This window comes from Ursus arctos, unplaced genomic scaffold (assembly GCF_023065955.2).
Source record: "Ursus arctos isolate Adak ecotype North America unplaced genomic scaffold, UrsArc2.0 scaffold_23, whole genome shotgun sequence".
In the NCBI taxonomy this organism is placed as follows: Eukaryota; Metazoa; Chordata; class Mammalia; order Carnivora; family Ursidae; genus Ursus; species Ursus arctos.
Window position 1 is genome coordinate 38131387 of NW_026622908.1, and position 18502 is coordinate 38149888.

Sequence of the window (18502 nt, forward strand, 5' to 3'; positions counted from 1 at the left end):
CAGGAGACATTTCTACCCACAGAGGAGCAGTTACGTAAGCACGCAGGGCACCCTGCTGAGCGTCAGTGCCCCTGGGGGCCACCAGAACTCCACGCGCTTCGTGCAGTTGTGACGTGATCAGTCTTTTTTCTTTTTTTAAGATTTTATTTATTTGACAGAGAGAGAGAGAGCACAAGCAGAGACAGAGGGAGAAGCAGAATCCCCACTGAGCAGGGAGCCCAATGCTGGGCTCAATTCTCAGGACCCTGGGATCATGACCTGAGCCGAAGGCAGACGCTTAACCAACTGACCCACCCTGGTGCCCCTGATCATGGTCTTTTTAAAGAGTCCTTATCTTTTAGAGATAAATACCACAATGTTTACAAACCATGGGATGCCAGAGTATCGCTCCCGATGGGGGAGGGGTGGGAGCTGACGGGCAACGTCCCCTGCGAGCCCCTGACCACTGCAGCCCCTGGGGGAAGTACACGGGCATTCACTGGACCATTCTCTCTACTTTTGGAGATGTCAGAAATGACGCAAAATTAGAAAGATACTTTAAAAGACTCAACCTGGGAGTCTACGAAAGATTTGCAATCATCTTCACATCATCTGTCCCGCGCTGTAAACAGATGGAATTGTCGACAGGTGTGGTTTGTCCAAGGAAATTTGCTGCTGTAAAGTGGGTGCAAAGATTTCCACCTGCCTGGCTTGGGGGGTGGGGAAGATGCTGACCGCTCAGCTCACAGGCTGCTGGGCCTGAAGCAGAAGGCGGGGCCAGGAGGGAAAAGATCCAAAGTCGAGCGTCAAAGGATGTTGTGATCTTCGGTGCGCGTCTGTGGGGCTGAGGCGGGACCCGGGGCCAGAGCATGGCTGCAAGCTCCGAGTGGAGGTCCCAGGGCCAGGTGAGTGGTCCCCCACAGCAGGAACCAGGAGGCGCGTGTCTTCGGTCAGATTCTATCAGAGCAGAGCCTGAGAGGAGGGTGGTGGGCAACTGGCTTGCGAGGGAGTGCTCTCAAGAGAAAAACAGCGCGAAGCAGGACAGGAAGGACAGAGATGGTTTCAGCTGACGCCAGCTTTCGCTGATCCCACCGGCAGCCACAGCCGGTGCTCAGTAGCACAGGCTGGGTCCCATCTGGCAGCCAGGGGGCTGTCCTTTCGTGCCCTGTGCCAGTCGGTGATTGGCTGCAGGCTGGGGGGGAGGGGCTGTAACTAAACCCCCAGGAGGGAGCAGTTAGGAGCCCTTAGCACCAAGGATTACAGCAGCTGGCAATGGGCACCCCACCCCCCAGTAAATGGGAAGTGGGGGGCAGCAGGAGCATCTACCTCAGGGAGGAACACACTACCTAGAGCCCATCTGCTGCGAGCTGGGAGGGGGTCACAGCGATTTCCATTGCAATCTCCAATCCCAGAAACTCAGACACACACACACACACACACACACACACACGCACACGGGAGCAAGGCCCCAAAGAGGGGAAAGGACTTGCCCAGGACCACGCAGGGTCCAGGCCTCCTGACTCCACCCCAGAGCGCGGCCTCTGTTTCCTGCTGGCCCCTGGAGGGGGGGGGGCACACTCCCCTATTTTCTAACTGGCAGCCACTAAAACCCGATCCTCTAGGGATGACCCCCAGCCTCCCACCAGCCCCTTGTCACATTGTGTGACTCAGTATCTCTCAATTCCTGCCTGTCTCTGTTTGACACACATGCACACACACATGCATGCATATACACACATGCACACCAGTGCGTGCACATGAATACACACATGCACACACACATGCACACATACACACATGGGTGCATATACACACATGCACAGCGGTGCATGCACACGAATACACATACACGTGTACATACATGTACATACGTGTGCGTGCATATACACAAGCACACCAGTGTGTGCACACGAATATATACATATGCGTGCATATACACACATGCACACTGGTGTATGCACATGAATACACGTCTACACATATGCACACATGTGCACATGTGCACGCATGTACACATCTGCACACATGCACATGTATGCGCACATGCACGTATGTACACATATGTACGCATGCACACATTCACATGTACATACAGTACACGCGTGCGTGTACACATATGCACATGTACACATGTGCGCGCATATATACATGCACACATACACACATACGCACACATGCATGCACACACACCCTCAGAAGCTGCCCTGTCCTCTAGGCTTCCCCAGCACAGACTGATCAGGGCCTCACGTTTCCTCTATCTGCTCGACCACAAACCTCCATTGTCAGATCTCACTGTTGCTGGGGTCCCTGTGGCGTTCAGCTGAGACTCCACGGATGAATCTCAGACCAGCCAGTACGCTCAGTACACCCGGTCCTCTCCCTCCCTTGCCACACCTTCCCTCCTTCCCCAGGAGCCCCGAACTCTCACACCCCTTCTCCCCCATGATCACCCCTGAGGGCAATGAGGACAGGATGGGTCAAGTATTTAAAAAAAAAAAAAAAGATTTTATTAATTTATTGGAGAGAGAGTGAGCGAGAGGAAAGAGAGAGAGAGCCTGAGCCAGGGGAGGGGCAGAGAAGCAGACTCCCCACTGTGCAGGGAGCCCAATGTGGGACTCGATCCCAAGACTCTAGGATCTTGAATCTTGACCTGAGCCAAAGGCTTAACCGACTGAGCCACCCAGGCGCCCAGGATGGGTCAAGTCTTAAGGGAGGAATGGGTGAGGACCAAATGGCGGCTGGGTGGGGGATTGCAGGCCTGTGGCAGGCTGATGTCTGCTGGGTGTTTGCTACCTGCCAGGTCCTGCACATTGCAGACCTTATCCCACTCAATCCTTATAACACCCCACCCTCTCCCCTGTGCCCAGGAGCGACACTAGTACCCCACCCCCCATGTGACAAGGAGATAGTGAGATATCATCAACCTGCCCAAGGTCCAAGCTCCCAGGAACACAGCCAGGATCTGAGCCAGCCTTGCCCGTGTCCAACGCTCATGACGTGTCCACTCTGCTGGGGGCTGGAGGGGGCCCCCAGCTCAGTCCCTGTTGGCCCTGCCTTCCAGGAGCTGATGGACCAAAGGGAATCTGGGCCCTGGCTGGTTTCCCTGGGGATACCAGGCTGGCTGAGGGATGGGGGAGGGGCCAAGGCTAAGAGCAGTCCTCCCACTGTCCTTGGTCTCTGGCCACCCGCCCCGGGGGTCAGCGTACCTCCACCCCACACAGCCCTGCCCGGGGCTCTGGAGGAACAGAGGGCGGGGGCAACAGGGTATGTCTTCTAAGGACTTGGAGCTCACGCCCTCCTCCCCTCCTCGGAAGATGGGAACCTCACGGCAGACAGGCTGTCCCTCTGGTTCTCCAAGCCCCGCCCTCAGCACCCCTCCCTCCTGGTGGCAGGACAGCTCTGCAGCAGCTCCCTGTCCCCTGAGAGAGTTGTTTAAAGTTGGACGTGGCCTCTGGAGATCACAGTCCAATCCCTACCCCCACCACCATATGCAAAGAAGGCCAAAGGGAGGGCAAAGAAGGCCAAAAAACCCCTAGAACCAGAAGTTTGTTCCTTTAAGGCCACTGTGCCCAAAAGTGTTCCCCACAGAACAACTGTAGAAGCAACAGAAAAAAGCTTCCACAGCCTATTAAGTTTGGGAAATGCCCTTAATATTAAAATAGAGTACTCCTCTGCAGGAATTCTCAGGACCTTTACTATGCTAAAGAGTGGTGGTGGGGGGGGTTGATATCCAGGTTTTCCCAAACTTATTTGACTACGGAACCCTTCTGCGGCTGATCTGTTGGGACCCGTGTTCCGTGGAACACACTTTGAGAAAGGTTACTCTGCATTCTTGACTACAGCTCCCGAGTGGATATTTAAATGCTTCCCGCTGTCACATTCTGAAAGTGAAAGCCCAGGCCCATGGCACACCTCCAGTGACCAAGTGCTCACTATCTCCCTGGATAACCTAGTCCGTCTAAGACCCCTCTGCTCACAAGTCTTCCTTCTGTCGTGCTTTCCGGTGGTGTCGAGGCTCAGGGGCGGGCTCTGTCCTCCCAGGGGCACCAGAGAAGTCTAGCTGCAGCCGGTGGCTACCTGGTTAGGCCTCTGCCTCTAACTGCATCCGTGGGTCCAGCGGCTATGTCAGAGGGGCCCTGAAATGCTGGGAATTAAGAGGACGGACTTCCAAGCACAGCCGGGTCATGTCACAGAAAAGAGAGTCGTGCACCAATGTGTCTCTGGGCTCAGCTGCTGGAGCCCCTCTGCCTCCCTCCCCACTAGATCGGGACTGTCACTACGGCCAGTGGAGACATTTAGCAGAGGGCCCAGCAGCTTGTCAGACCACACACAGTCCCAAATCCCAGGCCCCTTCTGGCCGTGTGACTTTGGTCAAGGCCCTGGACCTCACTGGACCTCCACTTCCTCTTCTAAAGAATGGAGCCAACTTCCCGGGGATTGAGGGAGGTCAGCCTAGCTCAGAGCCAGTGCTCACAAGATGTGAGGCCCTGTCTGGCCCTTTGGCCCTCGGACCCTGTCCCCTCCTTTCCTCCTTGTCTGGGTTTTAACTATGCACGCCGCCTGTCCCTCCCAGGCTCCCGAAGCTCTTTCGCCTGCTACTGTTACCTCCTCCATGCAGGAAAACTGCAAAATGAGGGTGTTCACATGGGACCTCCTGAATTCATACAGTTGGAATTAAAACCAAGGGGAATATGCTCCCCCTTTCTTTTTACCAGGAAAGGTAAGGACAGCCCACTCACTTTGCTCATGAACCCCATCCCCATGGAGAACTGTCTCCTACCTCGATTTCCATAAACGGGCTCCCCTATTCTCCCAACCCATCCCACCTCGATTCCCCTGGGAAAGGTCAGCTTTTCTCACTAGAAGTCACCAGGCAGCCCCCAAGCTCTATGTGCCCCAGTTCAGTGTACAACATAGTGACCAGGCCCCTCAGCAAGTGGGGCTTTCTGTCCCCTGCAAAGTTTTCCCTCAACCTCTTTCTCATGCCTGTTAAAACATCCAGAACATTTCCTTTCATTCACTGAGGCAGCAGTGCCTGGAGGACGTAAGCCCACACACCCCAGAGCCAGTCTGCCAGGCTTGAGTCCCAGCCCAGTCATTTCCTGGCTGTGTGACCTTGGGCAAGTGGCTTAACCTCTCTGGGCCTCATCTGCAAAATGGAAGCAAGCACAGTAGTTACCTCAGAGGTTTGGGAGGTGGGTAACATCAGATAATGTAAAATGCTTATCCCACTGCCAAGAAGAGAGAGAATGCATGTAAATGTTGACTCACTGGTAAATATGGACTTCTGGGCTCAGCGTTGGCTCATGGCGGGTCCTCCACAGAAGTTTCCCTCCTTCCTCTTCCCCAACAGCCCAAACCCAGGAGGCACCATATTCGCCAGTTTGGATGTCTTCTGTCTCGCAGTGGCTGGGAAGTTTGACCGTTTTTTCTTCCCCAGACAGAATGAGGTCCCTGCAATGCCACAGAGGCCTCGAGTAGCCAATTCACCCCATGCCCAGAAGCCAGGTTATTCTACGTCAAATCAGGTTCAGGGGTTACTGGACAGGGCAGCCTGTCCTGGAAGGCCGTGGCTCAGGGAGAAGAGGCGACAGTCACTGAGTCTCACCCAGGCACGAGCCCCAGAAATGGGATGGGCTCTGACCCAGCCTCTCTCTTTCTCCTACAGCCAAGGTCCCTGGCCCACTTCCTGACAGCAGAAGCCTATGGAGCAGCCGGCGTGATTCCCAGACCGGAAGTGAGGGAGCTCCCTCCATGGCAGGCCCAGGAGCTCCCACCATGGCAGGCCCAGGAGCTCCCACCATGGCAGGCCCAGGACCCCACCCAGCCTGGCCAGATAAGCCTGCCCCCGCAGCTGAGCCTGCCTGCCTTCCCGCCTCCGGCCTGGTACCAGAAGCGGCCCAGGAAGAGACAGAGCCTTCTCAAGTTGCTGGGCGTGAGTACCCATTTCCTGGGACCCCAGGGGTGGAGCCTGGAGAGGGAGGGCTGGGGTTACCGCTCCTGCTAGATTGAAAAAGCCGTGAGGGGTGGGAGAGGCTGTCTACACCTGCACCAGACCTGGCTCCATGTCACTCATAGGAAGTCCTCAACACAAGTCCCTCCCCTTTCCTCCTCTTCCCTCCGCCACCCCCCCCCCACCAACCCCAGGAGGCCCGGGCAGGACCCCAGGGGAAGGGGCAATCACTTGATCCCCCTTTCCAAGGAGCCAGTCCTTCCTTGCAGACCCACCAGGATCCCTTGGAAGCGGGGAAGCAGACCGGGCTCCTCCCTGACACCCAGCCCCCAGCACTGGCTCCCTGTTCCCTTCCCGCCCCAGGCCTTCCATGTCGTCATTGCTCTGCTGTGCTCGCTCTTTGGGGGTTGCCTCGTCTCCACCGTCAAGAGTCTTCACCTGGTGGTGCTGAAGTCTTGGTATCCATTCTGGGGGGCTGCCTCTGTGAGTAGGGGCCAAAACGTGGGCCGGATGTGGGAGTCAGCAGGCAGGCCTGGGGCACCCTGCCATTTGGTGCCAGACGCAGGTGGGTCAGAATGAGCTACTAGGAGGGAAGCCCCATTCTCCAGTCCCCCCGCCTCTGCTTCTGTGTCCTCAGTCCTTCCCAGGAGGCCCCTTGGGGTCTGCATCCCAGGGGAGCACTCCCGGGCTCTCTGCACACTCCCCTAATCCAGCAGGGGCACCCAGCAGGTGGAGGGCCAGCAGGAGCCGGGCCGACTCCATCTTGCTCGGGCATCCGGGCAGCCAGGCTGCCTGTGGATCCAGCCACCCGACGCTGGTGCCTAAGACTGTCAGGCTGGGTCTGCGGGAACACAGGCGTGTGAGGTGTGGCTCCTCTCCAGGCCATTGCCAGGATGGGAGATGCCAGGAGAGCAGAGCACATGGTTTCCTGAAGGCTCCCAACCCTGGGTCCCCCGGAGTCCTGCACGCACACCGAGTCCCAGCTCCCACGGCGCCCTCTCGGGCAGTTGTCCTGACCCCCCGCTGTCACTTCAGTCCACGGTCCCCAGCTCCGAGCTTTCGGTGCGCAGTGATGGGCCTGTCTCCACATGCAGTGTCGGCTCCTCCTGTGGTCCCCAGGGACTGGCACCCAGCGGCCACTCCTCTAACAGCTGAAGGAATCATAGCAGAAATACACCAGGGACCTCAGAATGAAGGTCCAAACTGCAGGCTTCGGGACTGGAGAAAGGGTGGGAGTGGAGAAGATAGGGTAGCTGATCCCAGAGGGATTGTTTCCAGCAAACTGGGGCTGGGGGAGGGGCCGGGAGGGCATCCAGTACAGGGCGCAGCAGAATCCCAAGTGTGGGGTTTGTGCGCGCGGGGAAGACCAGCATGGCCAGAGCGAGCCGGGGTGGGGCCTGGGGCAGTCAGGGGGAGCTCCTTCGTTGGAGGAGTGGTGCCCTGCCACCAGCCAGCCACCGGGGGTTTGGTTTTCTTAGAGAGTAGGCAGAAGAAAGCAAACTTGTGGGTTTCAAGGAACCCCGCCCTCTCTTACGACTGTTTCAAATCTGGCCTGCAGTTCCTCATTTCGGGGATCTTGGTGATCGTGGTAGAGCTGTTTTCGAAGACTTATCTGGTAAGTTGGGGCACTGAGGTCACTCCCTTCCATCCCAAGCCCGGGTCAGCTTTGTGACAGGCATCTGTGCCTGTGGGGTGGGGATTTGGAAGGCACTTCTCCAGGATTGGCTGGAAGCAGGCACGAGTCTTCTGGACAGCAGAGGGCATTCAAGCAGAAGGGTCCCCAGGTCCTCGAGGTCTGCCCCTCACCCCCTGCCCTTCCTGGGCCCCCGTTCTGTCCTCATGTTCAGCATCAGCAGGTCGGCATGGCCCGCAGCTGGGTTTCCATGTGCTTCTTATCTCTGAAGGACACAACCCTGCTCTGTGCTGTCCCCGGCCCAAGCACCCTGCCCACTCCTGGATGCACTTTCTCTCCCGGCTTTGATTTACACCTGATCATTCTTCAAAACTCGGCAGACACGCCCGTCCTCCTGGCAGTCTTTCCTGACCTGCCACGGCTGGCCTCTGCGTCCCCAGGATTGTCCCCACGGCTTACCCATCTCCTCGTCTCTCCCATACACTCTGGTGTCAGAGCATTTCTAGCTCAGGCGGGCTGGAGCGGCCCCGGGCGGCCCGGGTAGGCCCAAGTGGACACCAACACAAGACTGGCCAGACGGAACATCCTTACCCCTCCTACCTCAAGGCCTCGGCCCGCCCTCTGCCCCAGAAGGCCTGGCCTGGCCCACAGTTGTGCCCCTCAGGCTGGGCTGGGCTCTGGCTGTCCCCGGCCTTCTAGGGAGGAGTAGAGAGCAGGACGGCATTGTGCCATTTGCCCAGCAGAGGCAGGGGGTGCCAAGACCTGCCCATTCCTCCTGGGCTGGGCCCCGTTCACAGCCAGAAGCCTCTCCCTCCCTGTGCCTGATCATGGGACGTCCTCGCAGCCGAGAGGTCCGCTCTGGTAGAGGTTCCGTATGTCAGAGCCTTTCCCCGTTACAAGGGTTCGCTCTTGGTGAGAGGCCCTCGGACTAATGCTTAACCCAAGATGGTGATGAAGGGAGGCATTTCAGGGACGTGGTGGGTGGGGAAGGAAGCCGAGTGTGTGAGGATGGGGCACCTTCAGGGCTGTAGGGAAGGGAAGGGGTGAGGCGCCATTTGGGGGTCCGGTCCCTGACCAGGTGACATAGTTGATGCCAGGATGATTAAGTCATGTTTGAATGAGGAGCCTCAGGCCCAGAGACAGGCAGAGTCTTTCCTGAGGTCACAGAGCAAGCACCTGGCAGGCCTAGACACAGGACCTGGGTCTGGGTCTCTAACTTTTGGACAATGGTTGTGACTGTTACTTTTGCTTGTAGAAGACGCTTTGCCTGATAGCACATGCCCTCAGCTGCTTCTGCGTGCTAGCTGGCCTCTTTGTCGTTGCCAAAGATCTCTTTCTGGAGAGTCCCTTTGACTTCCCGATCTGGACACCGTACCCCAGCAGCACGGTGAGTGCCCCCGCCCCGAGGGTCCTCTCGCTCTCAGGAAGGTGTTGCCTGGGGCTTGGCCAAGAGGACATTTCTGGCTCTCGGGAAACCTTCCAGAGCCCAGGCACAGATGCCAGGACCCCCAGGCAGTCTGTTCCCACCCCGTCTCTCCTGAGGCACAGTGCAGAGGGGGTGCTGGCGTCTCGCTGGTCAGCGTTAGGGCGCTGGGCGAGGCCTAGAGTCAGTGAGCCCAGTCCCACTTTTATAGATGGGAAACTGAGGACCAGAGAGGAAGAAGGGCCTGTTTGGGGTTGAGCGGCAAGATGGCAGCAAATTCAGCACCACAATCTAGAACTGTTCGAGTCTCTTTAAACATCGTAGCCCCAGTGACCCCATCACGGGCGAGCCTCACAGCAGCCTTGCAGACTGGGCCAAGTCTACTCTGTTACCACCATGTTAAGGGTGAGCACTGAGGTCCAGAGAGGCTACATTAATAGACCAAGGCCACACAGCAAGTCAAGGGTGCAGTGAAGACGCAAAGCCGGGCCTGCGACTCCGAGCCCAGTGCCTTTTCAGCAGAGGTGGAGCCAGACACTCTGCGGGCGGCTGCGGGTCCCTGGGCCAGGTTCCTGACCATGATGGGTGGTTATTCCTTCTCAGCCTCCACCACGCACACGCACACATGTGTGGCCGTGTGAGATGGCCCCACTGCAGGGTGGTCCTAAGCCCAGCTCCTCCCCAGCTACAAAAGATGCTCCTTCTCTCTGAGCCTCAGTGTCCCCATCTAAGTGGGGCTGGCTGAGACGACACTGAAGGCCACCTGCAATTTTACCAGAGACCCACGAGGTTCTCCAGCCCTCCAAATACTCACTGAGGAACCAGGGGTGCCAGGCAGGGGGTGTAGAGCAGCGACTGAGAAAGACCTGGTCCCAGACCCACAGAGTCCCACCCTGCCCTCCCCAGTGCACACCTGCAGCTGAAGCCCCCACCACCCCCTGCTGGCTGGGTCGGACTCCTGCTGTGCCCACCTGAAGGGTGCAGATACCCAGTGAGGCCTCGCCCTGTCTCCGTCTCCCCCACCCCCTCCAGGTCCACATCCAGAGGCTGGAGGTGGCCCTGCTCTGCTTTACGGTCCTGGAGTTCTTCCTGCTGGGCTCCACGACTGTCGCAGTGTGCCGGAATGACTGCGCATCTGCAGAGGTGAGGCCCTACTGGAGCCACCAGCCCTCGAGAGATGGGTGGGGACACGGGGCTCGGGAAGGGAGATGGCAGGTGGGGGCACGTGAGGAGCGAGTCCCTCACTCCTTTGTCGTGTGGTGAGCATTTACTCAGTGGGGCCACAGACCGAGGCGGGGGGGGGGGGGGGGGGGGGTAAGGGAGACAAGGCCCAGGGGAGGGAAAGCCGATTCAAGGTGGAAATTGCAGAGCCACTCAAGAGAAAACGCCCCAGGCGCTCGGAACAGCAGCCCCTCCCCCCCCGCCCGCTCTCTGGCCCTGAGGCCCCCAGAGCTCTCGCGGGGAGACGGGTGGATGCCCCAGGCAGGATTCCGACCTGCAGACAGGATGGGAGAAGTGACTTCCAGCAGACGCAAGGTCATGGACAATGGCTTGGGGACGGGACAGGGAAGGCCCGGAGAGCTATGGTGTGTTGTGGGGTTTGGCTGTGATGGAAGCAAGTGAAGGGGGTCATAAGGGACAGAGCATTTCAGGCTTATGGGGCATTCCTGCTGAGGAGCACTTTTGAAAAATATAACTTGAAAAACAACAACAATAACAACCAACCCACCCACCCCATAACTTGATTTAGCTTAATTGTCTCAACAGGCCTTCAAGGTGGGTACTTACTTCCGCATCCTACAGATAAGTACACTGAGGCTTAGACAGGTCCCATCCCTTCCCAAGGCCAGTCAGCCCGTAAGGAAATCCAGGACTCAGTCCAAGGTGTGTCTAACCCACGGCCAGGCCCGTCCGCCCGTGGGGTTGGCAGAACGGCAGGCGGGGGCCAGATGTGTTCTGGAATAGACTAGCCTCTCCCCACACCAGTGACCCTGACCAGATGTGATTTTCTCAGCTCATTTCTGTAAAAGAGAAAAGTTCCTATTAGAATCTGACCTTGAGAGCACTATAAAAACACGGGCTCCGAACTCCCCATGATCCTGCGAGTTCGACGCTCCTGTTGGTTTCGAGTCGGTGCCGTCCGTCCACAAGATTGCACGGCACACATAGGAGCGGTGGCCCCGAGCTGGGTGTCCTTGTCAGGGCCTGGCTGTCTGGCAGGACATCTTCTCGTTAAGACGTCAGAGAGCTGGAAGAGGCCTTGAGTCCCCATGGCCATTCCCACTGCTCAGGATGGGGAGACCGAGGCCCCCCACCCGCTGCAGGAATTAGCAAGAGCTGCTCTCACTTCCTAGCATCTGCTGTCCTCCAGGCACTGCGCTGAACGCTGCGGGGAGGCTGTCGAGGCTTCCTGTTGCCGTGGTAACAAATGATCACAAGTTTGGCAGCTTAAAAAGACACAGCTGTGTGGTCTTACGGTTCTGGACGCCGGCACTTTGACTGGGTCTTGCGGGGCTAACATCGTCCAGCCTTGCTGGCCGGGGCTGCTCTCCAGCCGGAGGCTCCACAGGAGGGTCCGCGTGCCCACCCAGAGAATCCAGGATAATCTCCCATCTCAACCTTCACTGATTAGCAGCCTTAAGTCTGCTCTGCCATGGCCTGCCGTATTCACGGGGTGGGGGACGAGGACACAGACATCCCTGGGGGCCCTACCACCCTGGCTCGGACCTCCCGGAACCTCGCGGCCACTCTGGGAGGCAGGGAGGCAGGTTCTGCTTTCCCATTTTGAGCAGGAAGAAGGAGGCTCAGCAGGGTTGCGTGACATCCCACGGTCACAAGAGCAGGGAGGGGCCAAGCCGGGCCTCCCCCGAAGGCCTCTGTGGCCTCCTCTGTCTGAGAGAACAGTGCCGGTGATGGGCCTTGCAGCCGCCTCATCACAAACCAGGATAAGGACAGGGTAGCAGTCCCTGGGGACATGGGGAGCAAGCCCCTAGAGTGTGCTCTGGCTAGGAGGGACCCCGGCCAAGCCCCTGGCCCAACCCCGTCAAGGAATCCAATGGGGGGTTGGGGGGGCAGTGTGCCCTGCATACTGGTGGCAGCCCCAGAACGAGGGCGGGTCCACCGTCCCCCGGGCAGCCTCTCCCCCGCTCCCTCCTCAGGGACAGGAGGTGGAGAGGCCCACGGCGGCCTTCTGAAAGTCCCTCCCTGAGCCTCCGGTTCCCCATCTCCATGGGAACCTTGAGAGCCGACAAGGGAGCCAATGGGTCAGTGCTTTGTAAGTGGCCACTTGCTCCACAAATGTGACCAGCAGGGGCGGGGGCTCCTTTTTTGCAGAAGGACGAATTGTCCCTTGTTGCTGAGGCTCCAGGGGGATTCAGGCTGTGGTCGACGAGTCCTCCCCCATCTTATGAGGACGTGACTCGAGGTGGCATGTGAGACGAGCAAAAGCAGAGGTATGGAAGCCCTGGGCTCCCCAGACTGTCAGAGTTCACCCCCTGGCCCCTTCTTGCGCAGACATGGACCAGGTCCGAGGGGGCAGCTGCCAGAAAGGGGCAGACGGTGCTGTTGCTAGAATGGTCTGCCCCATGCTGGTGGCCCAGGTGGGGATGGTCCCCACCCCCTCAGGCACAGGAAGGACCCCAGGCCCCCACTCCACACCCTCTCCCCTCCCGGTCTGCTTTCTCCAGTCAGTGGTGGGCACACGGGGAGCGTGTGGACTCAGAGGGGAGTCTGGGTCCGAATCCCTGGATTCCGGGTGGGGGAGCGGCTGGGGCATTGAGTCAGACAAAAACTGGGACCAGTTCTTCCCAGCAAACTGTGAACGCATCTCCCTGCCTCCCTGGGCCTCAGTGTTTCCATCTGTACCATGAGGGGGCATGTGGATGAAGCCATCTGCCCTCCTCTGAGATAGAGTCAAGTTCAGGATTCGCTGTTGTGAACCTGCAGGCTCCAGTCCACGGCGGCTCCTGCCGATAAGTCAAGAGCGGAAGGTTGCCTTTCTCCTTCCTGCAGGCACTGCTCCCAGGACAGTCTGCCGTCTCTGTTATTTGTGCACTGTGCTCCATTCCTCTTGTGTTTCCATAAATGGATTTTTTTTTCACAGTGTATCACTTTGGAGGGGTACTTTGTATCTGCAATAAACAGGAAGCCAATAACTTTCCATAAAAAGAAGCTACGCACAAAACCAGTGTAAACACGGTGAAAACAACACCCACTTGCCACCTGCTGCTGTGACGTCAGCCTCTCGCTTATCTGCTCCAGACGCCCTGGCTTCCCTGAGGTTCTACAGACCCTGTAGGCCCACCCCTGCCGCTGAGCCATCCCCTTGCTCTTCCTCTGCCCGGACTCTCTTCCCTGGGGCATAGCAGCCCTCGCTCTGTGAATCTTTATTGGGCTACTGGCTCTGGCCCAATGCTGGCGTCATTGGCCCTCCCATCCGTCTGTGATATAGGTTCTGTTACTCCCCATTTCACGCAGGCTCAGAGAAGTTAAGCAAGTTGCCTCAAGGCACCCAGCTGGTTAGTGGCAGAGCCAGAATTTGGACCTGAGCACTCTGGCTCCAAACTGAAGTTCTTGCCTCCGGACAGCACCCGATATGGTTATAGGATAGGCCTGCTCTGCGGGGGCTGGGCTGTCACTGGTCAGATGAGACCTGCCCCCGTCCGAGCACTACACACGGTCTGCATGGCAGAGTCAGCCCTCAAGCTCATGGGCACCCCGTCCTCCCAGACAGGCTGTTTGCCATGTGGTAGCCTGGGTTCACGGTTGTACGGGCTGGCAGCCCTCGACAATCCCTGTGTGTAGAGATGCCCTCCCGATCAAGGGCACTCTGAATATCCCCAGGGTTCGAGGTGGTCTGAATTCTCCTATTGTCTCCTCCCTTGTCGCCACTCCTGGCTGTCACCTCTGGTTTCGATCACTGGCTTGTCCGTAGCCCCTTCTCTCTGCTTCTGGTCTATTAGTCCTGCAGGCTGCAGCTGGCCTTGGAGCAGAACACAGAGTAGAAGCCGCTAGGCTCGGAGGGAGCCTCGGGGAGCCAAAAGCCACACCAATGTTTAGGACCAATGTTTAGGACAAGGGACATGAAGGAAAGAACTTCAGCTTGGCTGTCTGGAGACCTGGGTGCAAATTCCAGCTTGGTCGTCAGTTACTCGGTGACCTTGGCTCAGCCCCATGCCTCACTGGGTCTCAGTTTCCTCATTTGTAAAATAGGACGTTGTACTAGGGTGGTGATTTGCTTGGATAATCAATCAATGAAAAGGATAGTACAGTGATGAGACAGGTGTCAAGTTTGCACACTTGCTTCCTTTCTCCATCCGTACCTGTCACGTGCACGCGCATACACACACGTACATCCGTATATACGCTAGTTTGTTGAACCGGGTAAAGGTAAGTTGCAGATACCATGACCCTTCATCCCCATATTCTCCCACCTGCATTTTTTCTAAGAACATGGGCATTCTACATAGTCACAAAAGTATCATGGCACCAAGAAAATTAAAAATAATTCTGTAATACTAATATGCTGTCCATATTCAAATTTCTCCCATGGGACCAAAAATGTCCTTTACTGTATTTTCGGTTTAACCCAGATCCAATCCAGTTTCATGCATTACCTTTGATTGTCACATCACTTTGCTTTCTTTTAATCTAGAACAATCCTCCCACCTTTTTCTTGTGAAAAGAACAGTTGTCTGTGGAATGTCTGCTTGTTTCCTCTCGGTACCCTTCACTTGCCCCCCTTCCTCCTCTTTCCTGTCACCTGGCAGTGACCCTGAGGCTTGGTTCAACACAGGGTGAACGCTGGGGAGAACTGCCCAACGGCGGTGCTGGGGCCTTCTCACCGCGTCACGTCTCGGACCCCGGGCCCCGCTTGTCCCTCAGTAGTAATTCCAGACATGGGGGTCACTGTCACGGCTTATCACTGTTTCTGTCAGTCTTTATACCTGCCTTTTCTTACAAATGTTGTTGTTGTTGTTTTAAGAAAAAGAAAAAAAAACAGGGGCCCCCGGGTGGCTCAGTTGGTGTAAGCATCGACTCTTGATTTTGGCTCAGGTCATGATCTCAGGGTCGTGGGATCGAGCCCCAGGGAGTCTGCTTGTCCTGCTCGCTCTCTCTCACTCTCTCTCTCTCAAATAAATAAATGAAACCTTTTTTTTAAAAACGAAAACAGAACAGTTCACATCACTTATTAAATAGGAAAATGTCAAAATTGGTGTTTCTGCAAGAGCTGAACGCGGAGATGTAAATCCCAAGTACAGTGAACACGAATTTGATGTGCTATGTTGAAGACAATGATGTAAACTCAGTTTTTTTTTTTACTTGAAGTTTCTTCTTTGTCGTATGCACGCATAAGTGAAGAATAACTGGAAACGTTGCCAGGGGTCATAGGGTCACCAAGCCCGTAAAGGGATCCATGGGCTCAGGGACTGGGGGACGCTGCCTCAATCCCTCTCAGGTTCCCAGTGCGGTCCAGCGGGCTAGGTTTCTGCGACAATGAGCCAACAGGAGCGAGGGGTCACAGCCCACATCTGGCCTCAAGATGCTGGTGCCCAGGTGGCCTTGGGGCAAATAAACCAGAGTGTTCAGTCCCCCGGGTCCCCATAGATAGGCCTTTCTGTCCCCGGTGAGGACACCACTGACTACCCCCAAGCCTGGGGAGGGACCAGCTTTGTGGGCGGTGGCCTCCCGAGAAATGAGCACACCCAGAGGGTCCTGGTCAGGGTGGGGGAGAGGGCAATGCTCAGGGGACTGGAAGGTCGTTGGGCTAAAAACTTCCTGTACCTTTGACTCATTGTAGAAATGAGCCTCCATTTCCCATCTGCAGAATGGGAGTGGTCGTTCCTGACTCACGGAGTGGTTGTGAGGGTCAGAGAAGACCACGGATGTGAAAGTATTGACTCCGTGTTCCCTGAAGCGTAGACATGCGGTGAACGATATAGGATGTGAGAACATGGTAACAAGTGATATCAGTACGTATGTGGGGGGGTAACTCCTCTTCAATTCCCGTCAATCTCTTGGATTTCTTTAGGGAGAAAGTCTCCATTTGGGACTGTCATATCTTTAACACCTCTCTCATGCCAGCTGCTGTCTCTCCACCGAGAGCAGCGGGCACGGCATCAGGCCAGAACTTAACCACGCTGCTCCTTGTCCTGGGTCCAGTGTTATGGCTGTCTTCTACTTACAGCAAGTGACGCTGGCTTCCCAATTAAGATCGTGACACGTGCGCTGTTAGAAGACATGCGCGAGTTAAAACAAAGAAATGATGGGCCTGGGTTTTTTGCAAGCGGAGACGAAAATGCTCTGAAATTGTAGTGATCATTGCACAACTCTGTGCATATATAAAAATCATTGAATTGAAAAAAAATGTTTTAAAAAGAAGGTCCATTTAAAGGAACCCAATAAATAAATAATGGTACAAGACAGGTAGATATATACAAATTGTGAGGGTGAGGCTTGAATGATTGAAGTCTGGGAAGCAAGGCAACTGGAAACCCTCACCCCACCGCAGTGACAAGGAAGAAGCAGGTTTCCACTGTGTGGTTGAGCTGAAAGTTCACCTGGGCCCTGGAACCTGGGATTCTACCTCTGGGTCTCATAGAACTTTCATACCAGAAGAATCTTTATGGATGATCTCCCTAACCCCTCATGCGACAGATGGAGAAACTGAGGCCCAGGTGTATGAAAGGTCATTCAGCAGGGCCTAGACTGAGGTCAGGCTGGAGCCCAGGTCTGGAGCCATTGCCCCACTGCCATGACATGCTCCCCCTCCTTCCCTGGGAGGCTGGGGGATGAGGCCAGCAGCTGTCTGCATCCAACTGGACGCCACCACCCCAAGTTCCCCCAACCTACAGTGTCCTCCCATCTAGAGGACAATCCCTCGAACTCTTACCCCATCCCTACCCTGGGAGCATCAGGAGAAGCCTCAAAGCCCCGTCCTTCCTCCCCCCACCCCACCCCTGCCACACCCTGTGCTCAAGGCAGGTCATGGAGGCATGAAAGCATTGTGCTCACCCTTCCTTCCTTCCTCCCTCCCTCCCTCCCTTCCTTCCTTCCTTCCTCCCTCCCTCCCTCCCTTCTTTCCTTCCTTCCTCCCTCCCTCCCTCCCTCCCTCCCTCCCTCCCTCCCTCCCTTCCTTCCTTCCTCCCTCCCTTCCTTCCTTCTTTCCTGCTGCAGGTGGAGATGAATCCACAGAGATTCAAGCAGCCAGAGCCCAGCCCCCAGGCTCTCTGTCGCTGGGCTCCAGCGGGTCCCACAGGCACTAAGGATCACACCAATAAACGTGTCACTGGTGGAAGTGCTGTGAGGACTGATGGGGACCCGATCGGGAATACGGGGCATCGGTCCTCTCCTTTGGAGGTTGTCTTAGCGGAGGCCTGAAGGCTGCCCAGCGCGGACCCGGGGAAGGGCATGCTGAGGCCTGAGGCACCGGGGTCCCAGCTGACCAGGGCTCTCCCCAGGCCATGGCCTTTAGCCACCGCTCAGCTCTCCCCCCCAACCCCAGCAGCCACCCCTTCCTCCCTGCCTCCCCACTGCCTTCCCAGCACTCCTGCTGCCTCGCACACATTCAGCAGCAAATTGCCTACTATGAGCTGGAGCTGGACACTGTTACCTGTCAGCACTCGGCCAGACAGTCAGGACTGGTGCGAGACACACATGGAGACTGACCGCGAGGAACTGGCTTCCACGGTTATGGGGGCTGGGCAGGCAAGCACAGAGCCGGTGGTCGGTGGGCCACGCTGGGGCTCCGGGGTGCTGTCTACAGCTGCCGTCCACGGCGGGAGTTTCCTCCCCACGAGGGAAGCTTCACTTCTGCGCGTCCAGCCTTGCACTGACTGAGTCGGGCCCACCCAGACCGGCTAGGACCCTCTCCCTTACTTACAGTCCATCGGTTATGGGTTCAGTCACATCTAGGAAACACCTCCCCAGCAGCATCTAGACTGCAGTCTGGATATGCGACCTTGAAGCAGAGGTGAAGAGGCGCCCCCTGTGGGGTGGCTCTGGCAGCGAAAGTAAATACGGGACTACACAGTGACCTCGGGACAATAGGGCCGGTGTCGTGGGATCAGCCGGACAGGGCAGTCAGGAGGTGCTGTAGGAGGACGGGCTGTCTGTCGCGCTGGGCCTCAGAGGGAGGAACAGTGCTCCTGGTGGCGGGAACAGCCCGGGCAAGATGGCATGGGGTGAGGGAAGCAGCAAGCAGTTGTGCAATTACAAAGGGAATTTCCAAATACAGGAACCCCCTGCACACAGGGGTCAGCATCCACTGTCAGCAGGTAAGATAAAAATCATTGCTACGGACTGAATGTCTGTGCCCCCCCCCCACGCACCCCCAGATTCCTATGTTGAAACCCTCTCTGTGTTGATCCTCGCTGTGGGGGTGTTGGGAGGTGGGGCCTTTGGGAGGAAATTGGGCCCCAAGGGTCAGGTCCTCGCCACTGGGATTGGTGCCCTTGGAAGAGGCAGGGGAGAGCTCGCTCCTGTCCCGACTCCCTGCCACGTGAAGATTCTATGA

General features: G+C 56.9%; 1 protein-coding gene across 2 annotated transcripts; it reads left to right on the forward strand.

The window, feature by feature from the left end:
- The first annotated feature begins 767 nt into the window (after positions 1-767).
- Positions 768-17284, forward strand: MS4A10 (membrane spanning 4-domains A10). Of its 2 annotated transcripts, none has more exons than XM_026487666.4 (8): positions 768-884; positions 5648-5914; positions 6296-6415; positions 7491-7547; positions 8821-8952; positions 10021-10131; positions 12322-12440; positions 13091-15157. In XM_026487666.4, exons 1-7 carry the CDS (start codon positions 849-851, stop codon positions 12421-12423), a joined length of 825 nt encoding a protein of 274 aa, XP_026343451.2. In that variant the 5' UTR covers positions 768-848; the 3' UTR covers positions 12424-12440; positions 13091-15157. The 2 variants fall into 2 exon arrangements, with proteins under 2 accessions (XP_026343451.2, XP_026343452.2); XM_026487667.4 differs by lacking the exon at positions 13091-15157 and adding an exon at positions 17164-17284 and having other exon boundaries at positions 786-884.
- Positions 17285-18502: the final 1218 nt, after the last annotated feature.

Bases quoted from the DNA above. Each gene is read 5' to 3' on its own strand.
- MS4A10 (XM_026487666.4), top strand. From the start codon at position 849: ATGGCTGCAAGCTCCGAGTGGAGGTCCCAGGGCCAG. The intron at 885-5,647 runs GTGAGTGGTCCC...TTTCTCCTACAG, and splicing joins AGTGGAGGTCCCAGGGCCAG to CCAAGGTCCCTGGCCCACTT. The intron at 5,915-6,295 runs GTGAGTACCCAT...TTCCCGCCCCAG, and splicing joins GCCTTCTCAAGTTGCTGGGC to GCCTTCCATGTCGTCATTGC.